Raw genomic sequence first — 21881 nt, 5'->3', positions numbered from 1 at the left:
TGAACTTAAGGCCAAACATGAAACTGGAACAGATGTGTTGGGTATATGGGATTCTTTTCTTCCTATTTTTAAGCTGCCTCAAGTCAATCAATTCCCTGATTTGATCCACCTTTGTGCTGTATGTTATGACCCTACTCAGAGGGCTGTGTTGGATCCTTCTGGTTCTGCTGTCTTTTACATCACTCCTGAAGCCATCAGGGACATGCTCTGCTTCAAAACTCAGAGAAAATTGGTCCCTTTGTCACTAGTAGACTTGATAAAACAAGGGGCTAGACTGACAGATGCTCAAATCACTAAACTAAATCAGTTATACATTGACTCTGATTCTGTGCAATATCCTCCTCTGAATCAAGTATACCTTAACCAGTTGGGCAGGGACTTGGTAGATATGATTAGTCCTATTTTGGGCTATAGCTCAATTGAATTGGTAGACCAAACTGTACTGGTAATGATGGTGATGTTCGCTCCGGGCAGAACTCCAATTTGCTATGATTATGCCACCTACATCTCCGACAAAATGCATGAGCAGCTAATGAATTTATCCAGAGAAAAGGTGTTCAGATACACCTCCTACATTTACCATTTGATCTTGTACCATCAACATGCGAAATTTCATTTTTCAATCAAAAGAGTGGATGCCCAAGGCAATCCCAGATCAGTGGCCTATTGGTCCCCTGTCTTCCACAATAGATTTGATTCTCCATACACTTACTGTGAATTCATAGATCTGTTCATCCATCCAGCTATGGCAATGCTGATGAGCTCACCTCCTCCTAGACTCACTGATGACATGCAGAGAATTCTTCAGCTATCCAAATCTTACAGCATTGGGGATTAGTATTTCTACCAAAACCACACCGTCATCAGGATATATGGGTGTGAGTTGCCTCCATTCAGATTATCTAAGTATGTGCCTATGAGGCTATTTTCCCTAGAGTACTTCAGGCAATTTGGCCATGTTGATGTGCTTCACTTTTCAGGTAAAGGCAAGAAAGCACAGTTGAAGGTCAAGAGCCAACTTGGTCATTTTATCTATAACCAGAGGGAGGAAGGATGGAAGGAAGCAGATAGAATGCTTGAGTCCCTGGGCCTTCAAACTAGTTTCCTATGGAAACCCTATGACCCTAATCATTTTATAACTATGAGGAGGCTCAAATATAAGTTGTCTACCTATGATCATTGTAGTATCCCTCACATTGAAAAATATGCAAACCAAGACAAATGGAGGAGAGGGACCTTAGAAGAGCCGGTATCACAAGAAGAGCTAAATCAGAGGGCAGTAAGGAATCTAAGGAAGATGGCTGACCTTGAACTTTGCTCACAGGTATTCACACTTCCAAGCACACAAGTGGGAGCAGCTGCATCCTCCTCAACTGCCAAACAGCAAACTACCAAGGCCACTGAAAATATATCTAGCAAAGGCAAAGAAAAGGAAATGGAGACAGAACAATCACTTCATGGCAAGGAGCAGCCACCTCCAATGACTCAAGAGCAGGCAGATAAAGAAATGCAACAGCAGGTAGAGCAACAACAACAACAACAAGAAATGCAGCAAGAAGAAGGGCCACATGAGAGACAGCAGCCCTTACAGCAAGAAAGAGTAGTTGATACTCCAACTTCCACTGAGCAACAGGCTCAAAACATAGTGCCTCCTAGGCCAGAAGCTACCTTTGATGCCTCGGTCCTCCAAACTCCACAGAAGGAGGACATAAATAGAAAAAGGGATAGAGAAACTCCCCTGACATCATCTATAAACCAGGGAGAGAAAAGACAAAGGTTGAATGACTTTTCTGAGGAGGATATAGCAATAAGGCAAGCATTGGGCATGGGCCCACCCAGCAGAGAAGCTTCAGCCAGTTCCTTCCAGCAGGAATAGGACAGAACTATGGGAGGGGAGGTCAGCTCCTCCAGCCAGCAAAGAGAAGGAGAAATGAGCATCAAGCAGCAATTTATAGACATCAAAAAGAGGAGTGACCCTATCAAGATACAACTGTACAACCATTTATTGAAAATGGCTCCCACCAATCAACAAAGACTGATGTCTGCATTTGATGTGCAGGAAGGCAAAATGATCATGAGATATTTTATGCCAACAGCACTGCAGCCCCAATCTACCTCAGATTACCTTAGAACCAATCTGGAGGTCCTAGCCAAGGACATACACCCAATGGATAAAATTGAACTGCACAAACAGACTGGTGAGATGGTGTATGCCTCCTTGGCAAACAAAACATTAGAAAATTACAAGCTAGAAAGCATCCTCAATAATACAGCCTCTCAACTGGAGTTGGAGAGGGCATCATCCCAGGAAAAGGACAACAGAATAAGGTCCTTGGAAGACATCATCATTGAGATTGGGCATAATCCCAAAGATATCCAAGGAATACAAGAGATATTGAAGTTGAGGGATGCTGACATGGCTGCCTTAAGGAAAAAGATCAAACTCCCAGCTACCATTCACCCTCAAACAGATGAAGTAGCTCAGCAAAGACATGAGCAGGATGCCACAGCCTTGATGATTTCCCTTTATAAGCAACTTGTTCAAGCACAAGAAAAATTGGGAGAATCAGAGGCCGCACAAGCAGCATTGCAAACAACACTGAAACAAAGAGAAGAGGGTCAGACCTCTCAGCCTCCTCTGGTCATCAATCTTGAGGAAACTGCTCCTATCACTACTCCTCCTCCTCAACAGACTGAACAGACAGCAACATCTACTTCAGCAGCACCAACAACCACAGAGCAGGCCCAGAGCCTAGATATGCAAAAGCTGAAGAATGAAATTCAAATCCTGGAAGCTCAAATGACAGAGTTAAATGAGACCAGGGAAAAATTAGCCAAGGTCAATGACAGACATGATAAATCAAAGAGAGAAGTGGCAGAAAAGGGCAGGGAAATCAAAGCCCTTAAAGACAAGATCAAAGAGCTGGAAAATGAGCTCAAACTAGATAAAATTGTGGCTGAAATTAGAGCAATGCTATGGTCCAATATTGGCCAATCAATTACCGATCAATGGCAATATATTGAGACAATCCATGAGCAATTAGAGCTCATCCCAAAGGCACAGAAGGAGGTTCAAAGATCAAGAGACTTATTAAGCAATATGCCTGAAGTGGCCAACAGAATGATTAATGTACTCAACAATAGAACAAGTTCTCAGTTAGCTACCATGGGAATTACAAACAGAACTGAGACTATTCAAATGATCAAGAGGGTTCTTACTCTGAGAAATCTGGTGCAGACATTGGAAAGAAGAACCCAGGATATGCAAACTGAGGTGAACAGGTTCATGGAGAGATTTCAGATATTACAAAGCAGAGGACTCCCTAGCTTACTGAACAGCGGAGGGAAATTATTCACCCATGAACAGTATGCCAAAAGAGTGAATGCTTTTGCTTCAACTCAGATCAATGAGAAGGCCAGCACTTCAGAAGATACAGGGCCAATTACAGGACAGATTTTCTACAATAAGGTAGAAAGTCTATTTTTTATAATGAATGAAATCACGCACTTGTTTGATGTGGCCCCAAATTTCTATAAATATACAGAAGCAGAGGAGACAATGGATGCCATTCTCAGGCATCAATTACCTACACAGGACTGGTGGACCAAGGCAATTCAAATGATTTTATAAACAGCAAGCCGTTCACCGAATTTTGGTTACAGAAAATCTGAATTGTCATGCACAGGACAATTCATTAGAGTCAGCATACATTAAAGATGAAAGCTGAGCCAACTCAGCAGAGCTCATGGCCAACAAAGCAAGATGAAAAGCTACAGGTGTCCAGGCCAAGAAAAGACAGCAGAACAGCTCCAAAAACGCATTCTCTCGCATTGATGCGGATCACTCCAACCGACTCGTTGGATTCCCAAAGCTATATATCTTCTGACAGATGAAAAGAGCATTTATGTTGTATTAAAGGCAGCAATAACTTCTATCCTGCTGTGATGTACAAAGTTGGTGAAACAGTTATTTCTCAGATGACTCAATGCTTAGATATTTTGTAAAACGTTTTGTATATATTTGCCTCTCGCACTAGTTTGAGGGGTTGGTTGATCAGTTGTTATTTGTTTTCTCTTGTAGAAGCTCTTCTGCTGTAATCTTTCCAGAGTTTAATAAAGGAAAGTGATGGAATTTCTGAAGTTCTGAAGCATTTGAATGCATTCTGGTGTTGTTGAATTCTGCAGGATTCCTGTGCATCCTACAATACAATAAGTTTCTTTACCTCTTTTGTTATGTGTTTTAATCTCTTGCAACCCATATCTGTTTCTAAAGTTTTCTAAAGGTTTAACAGTATAGTAAAAGAATAGCTTTCAGGATTTATTCGTGAAATACCCTGGGCTCAATCTATGTTGTTAATTAATGTCTTTCTTCAGCTATAATCTGCATAAGTGTAATTCTTAATTGCTACACTTCCAGGATATATCTTTCACAGTGATCATAGTTTTCAGGAATTCAAGTCGGCTCCTGAGTGATATATTTCAATTTCACATCCCCAGCTTTCGTGGAGAATTCTTAACTGCTCTCCATGGGCTAAACACACTTCATCATCTAAGTTCAAAGTGTTTTGTGGAATATCCAATAGGCCCTGCAGGCTAAAACATCATCCTTCCAGCGTATCAGGCATTTCATACCTCCAGACTCCATTGCCCAATGGAAAATAGCTGTCTGAATATTACACTTTAAGCCTCAAGAGAAGTCATCCAACCAAAATATAAATTAAAAACTGAGCATAATAGCTAGCCTAAAATAATAACAGAATAGAGACAAATCATAAGAGAGAGCCCTCTCTGGTTACAGTTTGGCTAGGAACTGTAACCCAAAGATTGGTTAGTGGTTACCCCGGCCGTATTCCCTTGGGAGTCATAGGGAACAACCTGGGTGTTAACATAATTGGCGACTCCACTGGGGACTTAGAATTTTCCAATATCTATCTATCCCCCAAAGCTATAGATCAAGCCTGTATATCAGTTAGGAAGCCCTCAAAACTGTTTTTGTGCCACATTAACAATTTTAGGGAAGAGCTGCTGCAGTTAGTCTTCTTAGTTTTGAAATATATATAGCTATTTCAAAATCTTCCTCCATTCCTTGCAGTTAGAAAATTTTTCTACAAAATCCAAAAACAGTTGGAAGCTGGCTCCTAAGAAAAATCCACGGTATACTAGGGCAAACCCTGACCCTAATCCACCCATCATTGTTGATAATCCAAATACCATCCCTAGAAACATTAGCAGGCAGCAAAGGCAGGAGCAGCCTGCTGATTTGACCTCAGATTCAGATCACCCAAGCCTTATCTCCACCCCATGCAAGGTCCTTTTCCGGTCTACCCCTAATTCCCTTAGTTCACCATCCACATCTCAGAGTCCTCCTCTCACATCTTCACCCACTGCACATACCCCCTTGACCAACACTCTAGGTCCACCCCTACTTGTCACCCCTGTGGTACCCTCTGTTCCTGTTATCCCAGCTGCCCCTGTTAATCCTCTGCACACTGTAAATATGGCTAACAGATATGCACCCTTGCAGATACCAGCTAATGCTGCAGCTCTACCCCAAGATTACCAAACTAAAATCTCATATTTTGACTCTAATGGCCCTTTAACAGCTGTTCAGCATGCTAAGAGGATGCAAGACCATTTTGAGACTTATGAAATAGATGATGACAGTGTTAGAATGAGGATGTTTGTTCAAAGCCTAACTGGGGATGTGAGAACTTGGTTTAGGTCCCTGAATGCAAATTCCATCACAACTCCTGATGAGCTATATCAAGCCTTTACAAGTAGATGGGAGAAGAAAAAAGATCCTCTGCACATACTTGGGGAGTATGACACTATCAAAAGAGGTCCCCAAGAGACTGTTTTGGAGTATTGTGCAAGATTTAACAATGTATATAACGCAATTCCACAAAATTTAAGACCTCCTCCTGATTTAGCCCTGTACAAATTCCCTGATGGTTTTGACCCTGACATGGCCTATCAGTTGAAGGAAAGAGATCCTCCAACCCTTGCAGAAGCCCAAAGAGTTGCTGTCACAGTGGAAGCCAACCTAATTGCCAAAAGAAACAGGGCAAGGTTGGAAAAGAGGACTGCATTCAAAGAGGAACCTTCAGCCTTTGATCAAAAGCTAGATGCAATACTCTCTGGTATGAAAAGACTAGGTGACAGGGTAGAATCAGTTGAAAGAAAGTCATCATGGGAAGCACAACAAAACAACCCTCCTAGGAATCCAAATTTTAGGAGAAATCAAAACCCAGCTATTGGCAAGGCCAATGCTGACCAAGACATAAGACCCCCTTTCCAAGAAAATTATGCAGAAACTTCCACATCTAATGAACCCAATGAAGATCCTGAGATTAATTTAATGGGTCTAGATGGTGAAAGCCAAGTTTTCTTAACACAAGAAGATCATGAGGATGATGAAATCAAACTGTTCCAAACTAAATCAGGAGAATCCTTTGACTTCAAACAAGGCTATGATACTGCTGTCTATGAAGTCCATAAACAGTACAAGCTAAGGAGCAGAACTGTGAATGTAAATCAGCCTGAAAAGATAAAGGATAAACAGCAGCCTAAAAGAACCATAGTCACAGAACCTAATGACAAAACAAATTCATCTACAGAAGAAGTAGTTATTGAAGAGGTCACTGAACCATTGCCACCACAACAGCAGCCCATGGCAGCTTCATCCTCTCACCCTGATTTAAATACTGCTCCTCAAGAGATGAGTGAAAAGGGCAGGTCTCAAAGTCAAGATAAAAACCAACAAGAAGATTTAATGAACAAAGAAAGGACTGTTATCCATAACCCCAAAACCCAATCTGAAAAACCTTTTGACCTAGGCACTGAAATTGGCAAACTAAAGATAGCAATTCCCCTCTCAGAACTAGCCAAGCATGACATCTATAAACAACAGATCAAGAAATCCCTTCAACTCACTAGCAACAAGGATGATGTCAATGTGTTGGATGACACTCCTGAATTACTGTTTGGTCCAGAAGTGGATGGAAAAACAGTAGTTGCAGGAGTATTACCTTTTTATGTCAGCTTACACATTCATGATAAAGTACTACATAATGCAATGTTTGACTCAGGTGCATCTCACAATCTTATGCCAAAAGCTGTCATGGAGAGATTGAATCTAGACATAACAAGACCATACAAAGACCTGTTTTCCTTTGACTCCAGCCAAGTCAAATGTCTAGGTCTCATAAAAGATTTATGTGTGTCTCTAGTTCAGTACCCAAACAAGACTATCCTAATGGATGTGGTAGTTGTTGATATCCCACCCAAGTATGGGATGCTGTTATCAAGATCTTGGGGAGCTAAACTCCAAGGTTCCCTGCAATTAGACATGTCATATGCCACCATCTCTGTTTTTGGGCAACCAAAAAGACTGTACAGGGAAACACTCATGAAATACATGGTCAGCAGTGAAGAAAAGCCTCAAAACTTTCCCATATATGCTATCCATTCGGACATAGACTCATACATCCTCTTCAATGACACCACAACTCCCTCAAAATGTGAGGTTGAAACCAAGATATTCATACAAGAGGAACACTCAAATGAAAGCATTGCCACCCATGAAACAACAGTCAATCAAACATTAGATCTTGCTGTTGCTCTAGCTGTCAAGAACATCCAATCAAAGGCAGAGACTGTCCTAGAAGACAAGCTAGAGGAAAAACCACAACTGCTACTCACATTGCCAGCCCATGAACAGATCATCAAATCTCCCCCACAACAAGATATACTATGGTTCCTTGAATTTGATGGCTCAGTCAACAAATTAGGGGCAGGAGCTGGAGTTTGGGTACACAATAGGGAAAATAGTCATGCAGAAGGCAGAGCTTATAGACTAAACTTCAGATGCACTAACAACATGGCTGAATATGAGGCTCTTCTACTAGGTCTCAAGTTAGTAAAATCCCTACAAGCCATGAAAGTTTCAATCCTAGGAGATTCAGACCTAGTTATTCAACAAGTGAAGGGAAACTTTGTCACCAATGACAAAAGACTAAGGACTTATAGGTCTGCTGTTGCTGAGGTACTAAACTGTTTCTCTGAATTCCAAATCACTAAAATTCCTAGAACCCACAATCTACATGCTCACAGTTTAGCCACCTTTGCAAGTACCTGCAAACTGCCTTTTGAGCCTCATCATTGTTTTACAGCTGAGGTAAAACACAGACCCTCCATTCCAAACAATGTTAATGATTGGCAAGTATTTGAGGATGACAAGCAAATAAACCATTTTTTAACTCTGCAACAAGAATTTGCAGGATTAAATATTGACACTGATAAAGCAAGTCAATCACAAATACTTGATAAAGCAAGTCAATCACAAATACAGTTTGAAGAAACCAATCATCCAATATCACCTAGAACAGCAAAACAAATGCTGAATCCAACTATCTTCAACAAGGACAACATTCAGCAAATTCAATCAATCAATTGTGAGGAAGTGGCCAATGTTGAAACTGAAATCATACAGCTAAAGGACAATTTTCTTCCAACAGGCCTCACTCCATTAGAGGACATCTTTGATTCTAATGATATCCCCAGGAAACCAAAAATGCAGCCCTTAAAAACAACCATTGAAGAATGCAACATAGGTACAATTGACAAGCCCAAAATAATAAAATTGTCTGCATCTCTACCTCCTGACCAAAAACCTAAATACATTGACCTCTTTAAATAATTCCAGGATGTTTTTGCATGGAGTTATGAGGATCTAAAGTCCTATGACACCTCTGTTATCCAGCACACCATCCCTCTCAAACCTAAAGCCCTTCAAACAAAAATTGAGGAGAATCAATCCTATGCTCCTCCCAGCAATGGAACAAGAGGTACAAAAAATGTTCAAGGTAGGCATCATAGCACCAATCAGATTCTCTGAATGGATCTCCAACTTAGTCCCTACAAGAAAGAAGACTGGTGAAATTAGGCTGTGTGTGGACTTAAGGAATCTGAACCAAGTATCCCTCAAAGATAACTACCCCTTACCCAAGATGGATCACATTCTTCAAAGGGTGGTAGGGGCCTCAAGGATCTCATTACTGGATGGATTTTCAGGTTTCAATCAAATCCTGGTACACCCTGATGATCAAGACAAAACAACATTCACTACCCCATGGGGAACTTTCAAATATGTAAAGATGCCTTTTGGATTGAAAAATGCAGGGGCAACCTTTCAAAGAGCCATGGATATTGCCTTTGCCAAAGAGATTCATGACTTTTTAGTCATTTACCTAGATGACCTTACACCTTTCTCAAAATCAGACCAAGAACATATAAAACATTTGAGACAGATCTTCCTAAAATGCAGAAAATATGGAATTTCCTTGAATCCCAAGAAGTCCCTGTTTGGTTTAGAGGAAGGTAAGTTGTTGGGCCACATCATTTCCAAAGATGGCATTAGAATTGACCCAGATAGGATACAGGCTATCCTACAAATGCCCCACCCAAGAAATGTCAAAGAGTTGCAAGGATTCTTGGGAAAAATCAATTTCTTAAGAAGGTTTATCCCAAACTTAGCAGAACTAATCAGGTTATTGAATAACATGCTTAAAAAGGATTCTAAAGTCAAATGGACTGTTGAAGCCAATCAAGCCTTTGAAGGTATAAAACTGGCCCTTACCCAAACCCCAGTGCTGACCAATCCTCAGTTTGACAGAGACTTTATCATTTTTTCTTTTGCCTCTGAGCATACTATAGCTGTTGTTTTACTGCAAAAGGATGACCAAGGAAATGAAAAGCCAATTGCTTTCTTTAGCAAAGCTCTTAGAGATGCACCCCTGAAATATCAAATCATGGAAAAGCAAGCTTATGCTTTGGTCAAAGCCATTAAAGACTTTAGGATTTACATCCTATACTCCCATGTTATAGCTTATGTACCAAGTCCTATTGTCAAAGACATTCTCACCCAAGAAAATTTAGAGGGCAGAAGAGGAAAGTGGATTGCCAACATTTTGGAATTTGATATTGAGATAAAACCTACAAAACTAATAAAAGGACAAGGTTTGGCCAAACTAATGACAGAAGCCAATTTCCAAGCCTTAGACATTAATCAGCTGGACAATGAACCGGAGCTGGCGACTCCAAAGATCAACGTAGCCTTTGAACAATCCCCTTGGTACTCTGACATATGTTATGTGTTACAAAACCTGTGTGCTCCCCCAGGATTGTCCAGAACTAAATGTAGGTTCTTAAAAATGAAAGCTTCTAAATTTTGTGTTATGGATGGGAATTTATTATGGAAAAATCATGAAGGAATATTGCTAAACTGCCTAATTGAGAATGAAACTGACAATATCATAAAGGAATTTCATGTAGGTGACTGTGGTGGACACTTGTACTGGAAGTCCACTGTGGATAAAATACTGAGGGCTGGTTACTATTGGCCCACTATGTTCTCTGATGTTAAGAAATTCACCACCTCATGCCATAAATGTCAAGTGTTTGAGGGAAAGAGACAGTTGTTGCCACTTCCCTTAAGACCTATTGCAACAGAGAGACCCTTTCAACAATGGGGCTTGGATTTCATTGGGGAAATTCACCCCTCATCCTCAGGCCAACATAGATGGATCTTGACAGCCACAGACTATTCCACCAAGTGGATTGAAGCTGTTCCATGCAGACAAGCAAATGATTCCACTATCATTCAGTTCTTGGAGAACAACATATTGGCTAGATTTGGCTGTCCTGACAAAATAATAACAGACAATGCTGCTGCGTTCAGATCCAAGAAAATGGTGAGTTTCTGTCACAAATTCCATATTACCTTGGGCCATTCTACTGCATGCTATCCCCAAGGAAATGTCCTTGCTGAATCATCAAACAAAAGTCTAGTAAACATCATAAAGAAGGTGCTGGAAGAAAACAAGAAGAATTGGCACAAAAAGCTGGTCAATGCCTTATGGGCAGATAGACTAACAACCAAGAGATCAATTGGGACCAGCCCATATGAGTTGGTTTATGGACTAGAAGCCAAATTTCCTTCCTCACTAGGAGTGCCTGTTATGAAACTTCTTCAAGAAAGCCAAGCAGAACCAAATGATATGCAAAGGAGGATCAATCAGATAATTTGTTTACAGCAAACTAGGGACCAAGTTTTCAGCAGAGTCCAAGTTTTACAAGAGAAATTGAAGAAGGCCTTTGATAGAAGAACCAAGGCAGAAGACTTCAGCATTGGTGACAAAGTCCTCAAGTGGGATTCAAGAAGAGAGGAGAAGGGAAAACATGGAAAATTTGACTCCCTTTGGAGAGGACCATTTGTTTTCCAAGCAGTGCAAGGAAACAATACTTATTTCCTTAAAAGTCTAGTTGAAACTGACTTGGATGAAGGTCCTGTGAATGGTAGGATGCTGAAGCACTATTTTGACTATCACCCATAAGTACAGCCTGAGTTTTCCCTTGTATATATCCAGATGTATATATTATTTTCTGTCAACATGTAAAATGCAATTGCTCAAAGTTTTCTTAACTACCAGCAAAAGGTGAAAAGAATCAGAGGTCTACCAAGAAGAGAAGCACACAGTTTTGGCATTTCAAAGCAGCAAACTTCAAATTCATAAAAGCAGTCAAGGGCCAAGGCATTCTGACCTGCTGTTCTTGGTCTTTCAAATGAAAAACCATCCCCATGTGGAGCCACTGTTAGCTACCTATATCAATAGGTTTCATATTTCATGATTGGTTATGAAAGGGCCAAATATGCTCTGCTTTGATGGTACAAAGCTCCCATATTTCCAAAAAGACAAGGTGTGTAAATAGTTTCATGTTATCTTAAAGCTTGATGGATGGTCCAACAGCCTAATCTGGATCATGCCATGTTTTGAATTTTCTGTTGTAGAATAGAGAAGGCAGTCTGTCCAAACTGTTTAATCTTGGCAGACAAGTAGTTTAGGTAGAGAAAAAAGGCTCCCAACAGCTTAATCTGGGACCTTGGAAGAAATAAGGGTAGAAGTAGATAGAAAACAAAAGAAGAAAGCCAAAGAAAAGAAAAGGCAAGTAAGGGTCTGCAAGTCCAAGTGCACCCTCCAAGAAGAAATAAAAAATGCTAGGCAAATCGATGGGTAGGCAGTTGGGGTTGCAGAAGGGTCATTTCCTACAAGTTGCATGTGTGCTAACTTTGTTTACTAAAGCAAAATCAATAAATTGAGAAGGTGTCATTCTTCATCAAGTTGCAGCAAACAAGAAACATGTCTGACCTCTTTTCTTCCCCTCTCCATTTCATCACTAACACTCCCTCATCAGCTGAGATTCATGGAAGATATTATGGTTTCATGGTGGTTCTTAATCTTTTAGAAGCCACATTTCTTGTCTAAAATTCTTTTCATTTTGATCTACTCCCTAAACTAAGTAAGTTTCAAATAAACTTAGTGATTTCCCCCTTCATTTCGCATTTTCCCCCATATTAACTCTAACACTACTATGTAAACCCCCTATATCACCCTTCCCCTATTAGTATTAACACCATGGTGTATAAACCCCAAATTTTGTATAAATATCCCTCCCCTTGGCATTATAGCCAATAAGTTCTATATCAGGGATCAAATGACACTTGGTCATCTTGATAAACCTAAGTCTAACCCTCCTCCCCCTTTCCAAATCTATTTTTAACCCATTGCACCCCATTTTCAAACTTAAACCTTATAAAATACCCACTTTACCCTTACCCGCTCTAAATTGCAAAATAAACAAAACCCACCCATTGCCGCTTATCCTAAGTTTCGGCACATATACTTTGATTATCCGAAAAACATTGAAAAGTTTGGCAAAAAACCCATATTCCAATCTCTTTCCGCCAAACGCAGATCCCGAAATATATCAAAATAACCCCGCCCTCATCGTATCAGCCGATCATTTCATTGATCCGACAGCCGTCCGATTGAGAGCCTCTAATCCAACGACTCTCATCCATGTCGGAGCGGCTCCGACGTCCACCAATTAAGCACTGTATCGGTCGATCACGTTACCCTTCCGTCAACCGTCGGATCGGGCCCATGAGATCCGACGGCCCTCGCTGATATCGGAGCGGCTCTCATGTCCGACAGATACCTTTCGATATCTATCAGAAGGTTACGTCATTCGGCCGCCACGCGTCTCCCCCACAGCGCGTCGGAGGTACGCCTGACAAATACCTCGTCCGTATCATAAGCGGTGCGATATAAAACTTCTAACCGCTTCCGATTTCGGTCATCCCGCTTGTCCAACGTCACTCCCATGTCATCCCACGTCAGTGCCACCCTGCCATCGCGTCAACCGCTGTGCCCGCCCTTCTGCCAATGTGTCTCGCCACTTCATCATCCCCGTGGACCACTCATAGCCTGCCACCCCACCTGATGACGTCATGCTGACGTCACCCGGCCCTGACCCCACCGATGACATCATGCTGACGTCACCAGAAAAATGCGCCAAAAGTCTGAAAAATCAATATTATAGCCAAATGTCGCATTTTTGGGCACTTTTCTACAAAAACGTTCGTTGCTCCTGCATGCATTCTTCATGTTCAACCCTGCACCAACCTGCAGAACTCGACCAGGAGACCGCCAGCGCACCATTTCCACTTGCATTCCTATCCATTGCTCTCTAAAAAACAGGTATTTACCTTTGAGACTCCTTCCCTCACCTATTTGTTTTTTGTAAATTGCCAAGGACGATTAAATCTGTGAAAAAATATATAATTGACCGGCAAAATCCTTACGCCTAGCCCCATGTACAACTGTGAACTCCAAAAACACTAGCTGAGCCTTGTTTGCCCATATTTTCACAGAAAACCGCATACTGTTCGCGCAAACGTGAAACAGTTGGTCAAGCCACCAAATACTTGCTACAAGGACAGAGTGAGACCAGCCTTTGGTCTTATTTACACTTTAAATAGTATTTCAATTGTTGTTTATCAGAACTACTCTCTGTTCCTTATAAATTCACCTCCCCAGCAAAGAGACACCCCTCTATACTGTTCTGCTCAATTGAGACCACTTTACACTTAATTCAGAATCCTCTTTTGCAATGGAGACACCTGTAGTACTAAATGTCCAGCCTCTAAATGCCCCTCAAAGGGAATTGGAATGGCAACCCTTGGCAGATATGGATTATCAGATTTCAGAAGAGATGTTAATGAGAACCAAGTTCCATATCCACCTGCTCAATGAACTTAAGGCCAAACATGAAACTAGAACAGATGTGTTGGGTATATGGGATTCTTTTCTTCCTATTTTTAAGCTGCCTCAAGTCAATCAATTCCCTGATTTGATCCACCTTTGTGCTGTATGTTATGACCCTACTCAGAGGGCTGTGTTGGATCCTTCTGGTTCAGCTGTCTTTTACATCACTCCTGAAGCCATCAGGGACATGCTCTGCTTCAAAACTCAGAGAAAATTGGTCCCTTTGTCACTAGTAGACTTGATAAAACAAGGGGCTAGACTGACAGATGCTCAAATCACTAAACTAAATCAGTTATACATTGACTCTGATTCTGTGCAATATCCTCCTCTGAATCAAGTATACCTTAACCAGTTGGGCAGGGACTTGGTAGATATGATTAGTCCTATTTTGGGCTATAGCTCAATTGAATTGGTAGACCAAACTGTACTGGTAATGATGCTGATGTTCGCTCCGGGCAGAACTCCAGTTTGCTATGATTATGCCACCTACATCTCCGACAAAATGCATGAGCAGCTAATGAATTTATCCAGAGAAAAGGTGTTCAGATACACCTCCTACATTTACCATTTGATCTTGTACCATCAACATGAGAAATTTCATTTTTCAATCAAAAGAGTGGATGCCCAAGGCAATCCCAGATCAGTGGCCTATTGGTCCTCTGTCTTCCACAATAGATTTGATTCTCCATACACTTACTGTGAATTCATAGATCTGTTCATCCATCCAGCTATGGCAATGCTGATGAGCTCACCTCCTCCTAGACTCACTAATGACATGCAGAGAATTCTTCAGCTATCCAAATCTTACAGCATTGGGGATTGGTATTTCTACCAAAACCACACCGTCATCAGGATATATGGGTGTGAGTTGCCTCCATTCAGATTACCTAAGTATGTGCCTATGAGGCTATTTGCCCTAGAGTACTTCAGGCAATTTGGCCATGTTGATGTGCTTCACTTTTCAGGTAAAGGCAAGAAAGCATAGTTGAAGGTCAAGAGCCAACTTGGTCATTTTATCTATAACCAGAGGGAGGAAGGATGGAAGGAAGCAGATAGAATGCTTGAGTCCCTGGGCCTTCAAACTAGTTTCCTATGGAAACCCTATGACCCTAATCATTTTATAACTATGAGGAGGCTCAAATATAAGTTGTCTGCCTATGATCATTGTAGTATCCCTCACATTGAAAAATATGCAAACCAAGACAAATGGAGGAGAGGGACCTTAGAAGAGCCGGTATCACAAGAAGAGCTAAATCAGAGGGCAGTAAGGAATCTAAGGAAGATGGATGACCTTGAACTTTGATCACAAGTATTCACACTTCCAAGCACACAAGTGGGAGCAGCTGCATCCTCCTCAACTGCCAAACAGCAAACTACCAAGGCCACTGAAAATATATCTAGCAAAGGCAAAGAAAAGGAAATGGAGACAGAACAATCACTTCATGGCAAGGAGCAGGCACCTCCAATGACTCAAGAGCAGGCAGATAAAGAAATGCAGCAGCAGGTAGAGCAACAACAACAACAACAGGAAATGCAGCAAGAAGAAGGGCCACATGAGAGACAGCAGCCCTTACAGCAAGAAAGAGTAGTTGATACTCCAACTTCCACTGAGCAACAGGCTCAAAACATAGTGCCTCCTAGGCCAGAAGCTACCTTTGATGCCTCGGTCCTCCAAACTCCATAGAAGGAGGACATAAACAGAAAAAGGGATAGAGAAACTCCCCTGACATCATCTATAAACCAGGGAGAGAAAAGACAAAGGTTGAATGACTTTTCTGAGGAGGATATAGCAATAAGGCATTGGGCATGGGCCCACCCAGCAGAGAAGCTTCAGCCAGTTCCTTCCAGCAGGAACATGACAGAACTATGGGAGGGGAGGTCAGCTCCTCCAGCTAGCAAAGAGAAGGAGAAATGAGCATCAAGCAGCAATTTATAGACATCAAAAAGAGGAGTGACCCTATCAAGATACAGCTGTACAACCATTTATTGAAAATGGCTCCCACCAATCAACAAAGACTGATGTCTGCATTTGATGTGCAGGAAGGCAAAATGATCATGAGCCATTTTATGCCAACAACACTGCAGCCCCAATCTACCTCAGATTACCTTAGAACCAATCTGGAGGTCCTAGCCAAGGACATACACCCAATGGATAAAATTGAACTGCACAAACAGACTGGTGAGATGGTGTATGCCTCCTTGGCAGACAAAACATTAGAAAATTACAAGCGAGAAAGCAGCCTCAATAATACAGCCTCTCAACTGGAGTTGGAGAGGGCATCATCCCAGGCAAAGGACAACAGAATAAGGTCCTTGGAAGACATCATCATTGAGATTGGGCATAATCCCAAAGATATCAAAGGAATACAAGAGATATTGAAGTTGAAGGATGCTGACATGGCTTCCTTAAGGAAAAAGATCAAACTCCCAGCTACCATTCACCCTCAAACAGATGAAGTAGCTCAACAAAGACATGAGCAGGATGCCACAGCCTTGATGATTTCCCTTTATAAGCAACTTGTTCAAGCACAAGAAAAATTGGGAGAATCAGAGGCTGCACAAGCAGCATTGCAAACAGCACTGAAACAAAGAGAAGAGGGTCAGACCTCTCAGCCTCCTCTAGTCATCAATCTTGAGGAAATTGCTCCTATCACTGCTCCTCCTCCTCAACAAACTGAACAGACAGCAACATCTACTTCAGCAGCACCAACAACCACAGAGCAGGCCCAGAGCCTAGATATGCAAAAACTGAAGAATGAAATTCAAATCCTGGAAGCTCAAATGACAGAGTTAAATGAGACCAGGGAAAAATTAGCCAAGGTCAATGACAAACATGATAAATCAAAGAGAGAAGTGGCAGAAAAGGGCAAGGAAATCAAAGCCCTTAAAGACAAGATCAAAGAGCTGGAAAATGAGCTCAAACTAGATAAAATTATGGCTGAAATTAGAGCAATGCTATGGTCCAATATTGGCCAATCAATTACCAATCAATGGCAATATATTGAGACAATCCATGAGCAATTAGAGCTCATCCCAAAGGCACAGAAGGAGGTTCAGAGATCAAGAGCCTTATTAAGCAATATGCCTGAAGTGGCCAACAGAATGATTAATGTACTCAACAATAGAACAAGTTCTCAGTTAGCTACCATGGGAATTACAAACAGAACTGAGACTATTCAAATGATCAAGAGGGTTCTTACTCTGAGAAATCTGGTGCAGACATTGGAAAGAAGAACCCAGGATATGCAAACTGAGGTGAACAGGTTCATGGAGAGATTTCAGATATTACAAAGCAGAGGACTCCCTAGCTTACTGAACAGCGGAGGGAAATTATTCACCCATGAACAGTATGCCAAAAGAGTGAATGCTTTTGCTTCAACTCAGATCAATGAAAAGCCCAGCACTTCAGAAGATACAGGGCCAATTACAGGACAGATTTTCTACAATAAGGTAGAAAGTCTATTTTTTATAATGAATGAAATCACGCACTTGTTTGATGTGGCCCCAAATTTCTATAAATATACAGAAGCAGAGGAGACAATGGATGCCATTCTCAGGCATCAATTACCTACACAGGACTGGTGGACCAAGGCAATTCAAATGATTTTATAAACAGCAAGCCGTTCACCGAATTTTGGTTACAGAAAATCTGAATTGTCATGCACAGGACAATTCATTAGAGTCAGCATACATTAAAGATGAAAACTGAGCCAACTCAGCAGAGCTCATGGCCAACAAAGCAAGATGAAAAGCTATAGGTGTCCAGGCCAATAAAAGACAGCAGAACAGCTCCAAAAACGCATTCTCTCGCATTGATGCGGATCACTCCAACCGACTCGTTGGATTCCCAAAGCTAAATATCTTCTGACAGATGAAAAGAGCATTTATGTTGTATTAAAGGCAGCAATAACTTCTATCCTGCTGTGATGTACAAAGTTGGTGAAACAGTTATTTCTTAGATGACTCAATGCTTAGATATTTTGTAAAACGTTTTGTATATATTTGCCTCTCGCACTAGTTTGAGGGGTTGGTTGATCAGTTGTTATTTGTTTTCTCTTGTAGAAGCTCTTCTGCTGTAATCTTTCCAGAGTTTAATAAAGGAAAGTGATGGAATTTCTGAAGTTCTGAAGCGTTTGAATGCATTCTGGTGTTGTTGAATTCTGCAGGATTCCTGTGCATCCTACAATACAATAAGTTTCTGTACCTCTTTTGTTATGTGTTTTAATCTCTTGCAACCCATATCTGTTTCTAAAGTTTTCTAAAGGTTTAACAGCACAGTAAAAGAATAGCTTTCAGGATTTATTCGTGCAATACCCTGGGCTCAATCTATGTTGTTAATTAATGTCTTTCTTCAGCTATAATCTGCATAAGTGTAATTCTTAATTGCTACACTTCTAGGATATATCTTTCACAGTGATCATAGTTTTCAGGAATTCAAGTCAGCTCCTGAGTGATATATTTCAATTTCACATCCCCAGCTTTCGTGGAGAATTCTTAACTGCTCTCCATGGGCTAAACACACTTCATCATCTAAGTTCAAAGTGTTTTGTGGAATATCCAATAGGCCCTGCAGGCTAAAACATCATCCTTCCAGCGTATCAGGCATTTCATACCTCCAGACTCCATTGCCCAATGGAAAATAGTTGTCTGAATATTACACTTTAAGCCTCAAGAGAAGTCATCCAACCAAAATATAAATTAAAAACTGAGCATAATAGCTAGCCTAAAATAATAACAGAACAGAGACAAATCATAAGAGAGAGCCCTCTCTGGTTGCAGTTTGGCTAGGAACTGTAACCCAAAGATTGGTTAGTGGTTACCCCGGCCGTATTCCGGCTCTTGACTCATCTTCTTGAAGTAGTTGAGGAACACCTGTTCTATTCCTTCATGTGTTTCGATTTTTCCTCCTTGTTCATTGGTGACCCGAGAAATTTGATTAATCATTCTTCTTTGCACTGTAGATTTGTGAAAGAATTTCGTATTCTTCTCACCCTCCTTCAACCATCTAACTCTCGATTTTTGTCTCCAGAGAGTTTCCTCCTGTGACTCTCGCTCGAGGAGTAGATTTTCTAAGGACTTCTCTTTCTTGCTAAGTTCTTCCGAGCGTCCTTCAGTTATCATTCTTTGTTGAACCACTTTCATTTCTTGATTGAGGATTTCCTTAGCCTTAAAAATGTTGCCAAAGACAGAGTGATTCCATTTTTTAATTTCCCCTTTGAGATATTTCAGCTTCCTTTGGAATGAAGCCATTTTTGTACCATCCGTCAAATTGCATTTTAACCAGGTTGCTCTAACAAATTCATTGAAGTCCGGGTGAGACATCCAAAAAGCCTCAAATCTAAAGGGACGTCTAATATGGCAGCCAGGACGATTCCACTGGAGGGCTATCGGCCAATGATCGGAACCGGAGTAAGGGAGAATAGAAGCTGTGAATTCTCCACCTACATGAACTGCATTGTCAGAGATTAAAAAACGATCCAGACGCGATGCTATTTGCATTGGACCTGTCCTTTTGTTGTTCCAGGTGTAGAGGCCATTATTAGTAGGAATATCTATAAACCAGTTATTCTGTATGAAATCCTTTAATAGAGATCCGTCCCTGTTTGTTCTGCATCGGCCTCCCTTTTTTTCCTCCACCGAAGCGATCATATTATAGTCTCCTCCAGCGATCCATAACGGGTATTGCCTATCTGTGCTAAGATTTGTTAAAGCCTCCAAAATTTCATTCTTGTGCTGGGTTTCTTGAGGAAAGTACACATTAGTGATGTGCCCATAGATGTTGGTTCCTATTATATGGAATATTGCTTGGATGAAATTTTTATTTGCATGTATGTTGGTCATTTGAATCTTTCTTGCATCCCAAAGCACTGCAAGTCCTCCAGAAGCGCCCTGAGCATCAACAGCTGCTACTATCCCCCCTGGCCAGGCCTTAGCTGCTATTTTTTCCAAAACTGTCGAATTGCATTTTGTTTCCTGTAGAAAAAGAACTGCTGGTTTTTCTTCCATTAACATGTTTTTTAAGAGTTTTCCTTTCCTTGGGCAATTAAGCCCTCTGATATTCCATGAGATCAACTTCATTGGGAAGGCTTGGGATTGATGTTGAAATACTTGGTTAGCTTGGCATATCTGCCTGATTCTACCAGCACTTCTCCAATCTTGATGGTTCTTTCTAAGGTAGTTTTCCTTCCCCTTTTTTTGCTGTCTTTGGTAATGAATTTTCCGTCCCATTGGCTGCCAATTTGAACCCCTAGAGAATATTTTTTCTGGGCTTTATTGAGGACTGCCACTAGGTTGTCCACTTGGCTGTCAGGTATTTTGTCGAAGTTCCCTGTTTTGCATGCATGTTCTAATCCCAAGATATCTAGCTCACCAATGTCTATTGATTCTGTATCCTCCTCCATGATTTGTGGTTCCTGAGAGTGACCATCGCCTTCCTTCTCATTTTCTATGCTGGGATTTGTGCCATCTATATCCATTTCAGGAAGGCTCCAGTCTTTGGAGGCTGTCTTGGGCTGATTACCTTCTAGATCTATCTCCTTTTCTTTTTCTTTCGATTGGGATCTATCCATTTTTTCCTTTTCCTGAGTAGGTCCTCTTTTATTATAGGTTGAGTTGTCTGGATCTTGCAAATCCTCATTATCTAATACTGCAAAGCTATTACTAGTAGATGGCTTTGATTGATTCCCTGGAGGTGTCTTTATAGTAACTGCTGGTTTTTTATTCCCTCTTCTGCGGTTTGTCACTTTGGTGAAACCATCTACCGATGGGTTTTCCTGTTCAGTTTGAATCGTAGGTTTGCTATTTAATGGGCAGTCTCTGAAGAGGTGACCTAGGTCATGACATTTCCTACATCTGAAGGGAACATGTTCATAATCGATTAACTGGATACACTCCACATCTTCATGAAAGAGACTTACCGTATCGGGCAGAGGTTGTTTCAGGTCCATGTAGACGCAGATCCGTGCATATGAGGTATATCTCTGTGTCTTTGTATCTTCAGCTATTCTGACAAAGTCGCCCAGAACCTTACCAATGGCTTTGAGGGACTCCTCTTCCCAGTATTCCAATGGTAGAGAGTACAGCCTGATCCACACCGGTGCCCAGCTTAGGTCCTCCTTATCCGGGTTGAACCGTTCAATCCATTCTCTGAGAAATAACCCAGCAGAGTTAAAGAAATAAGGCCCTCCTTCAAAAACTCTATTCCTATCCTCCAAACAGTTAAAAACTGCAGTGAAGAAACCCTTCGGCCCTAGATGCAGGGTTATGTGCCCCTTTGGATGCCATTTGACATTTATCCATGCTCTCAACGCTTTCTCGTTTGGCCATATTCCGATAAATTTGCCTATGAGAGCATGATCTCTCATGTATTGAATTCTGGCATTGATACGGTGACTGGGTAGCTCCACTTTTGGTCTGTGTGCAGCTACTGGCTTGCATGTGGACGAGCTGACTTTCGGTTTATCTTGTTGTGCCTGTTCAGTCTGTTGCTGCTGATTTTTGCCTGTGCTTCCATCATTATGTTCATGTTCTTTGTCTGAACCCTCAGGATTCCCTTGCTGGTTGCCGTTTGAGGGAGGCGTCCCTCCTTCCCCCAGATGGGGGTTCATTGAAACCGTCGGTCAAAACCCCCAGTCGTTTGTTATCTGCGCTGTCGCGATCTGATTCTGGAGTCCTCTGTTCTGCAGGCCTGCCGTTGCAGGTGAGTACAGGAACCCT

General features: G+C 41.4%; 1 protein-coding gene across 1 annotated transcript in view; it reads right to left on the bottom strand.

Annotated features, from left to right (window-relative positions):
* Nucleotides 1-20171, bottom strand: part of LOC149199035 (uncharacterized) — a 122018-nt gene extending 101847 nt beyond the window's left edge. Inside the window, exon 1 of the mRNA XM_089400436.1 lies at nt 19038-20171. Coding sequence (XP_089256562.1) covers nt 19038-20171 — 1134 coding nt within the window. The remainder of the gene's footprint in view (nt 1-19037) is intronic.
* Nucleotides 20172-21881: the final 1710 nt, after the last annotated feature.

Source organism: Pinus tabuliformis, chromosome 2_1, assembly GCF_031772625.1.
Source record: "Pinus tabuliformis cultivar Carrire ecotype Pingquan chromosome 2_1, CPIR1, whole genome shotgun sequence".
NCBI lineage: Eukaryota > Viridiplantae > Streptophyta > Pinopsida > Pinales > Pinaceae > Pinus > Pinus tabuliformis.
The sequence above is the reverse complement of the archived record's forward strand: the minus strand, read 5'-3'. Positions and strand labels throughout refer to the sequence as shown.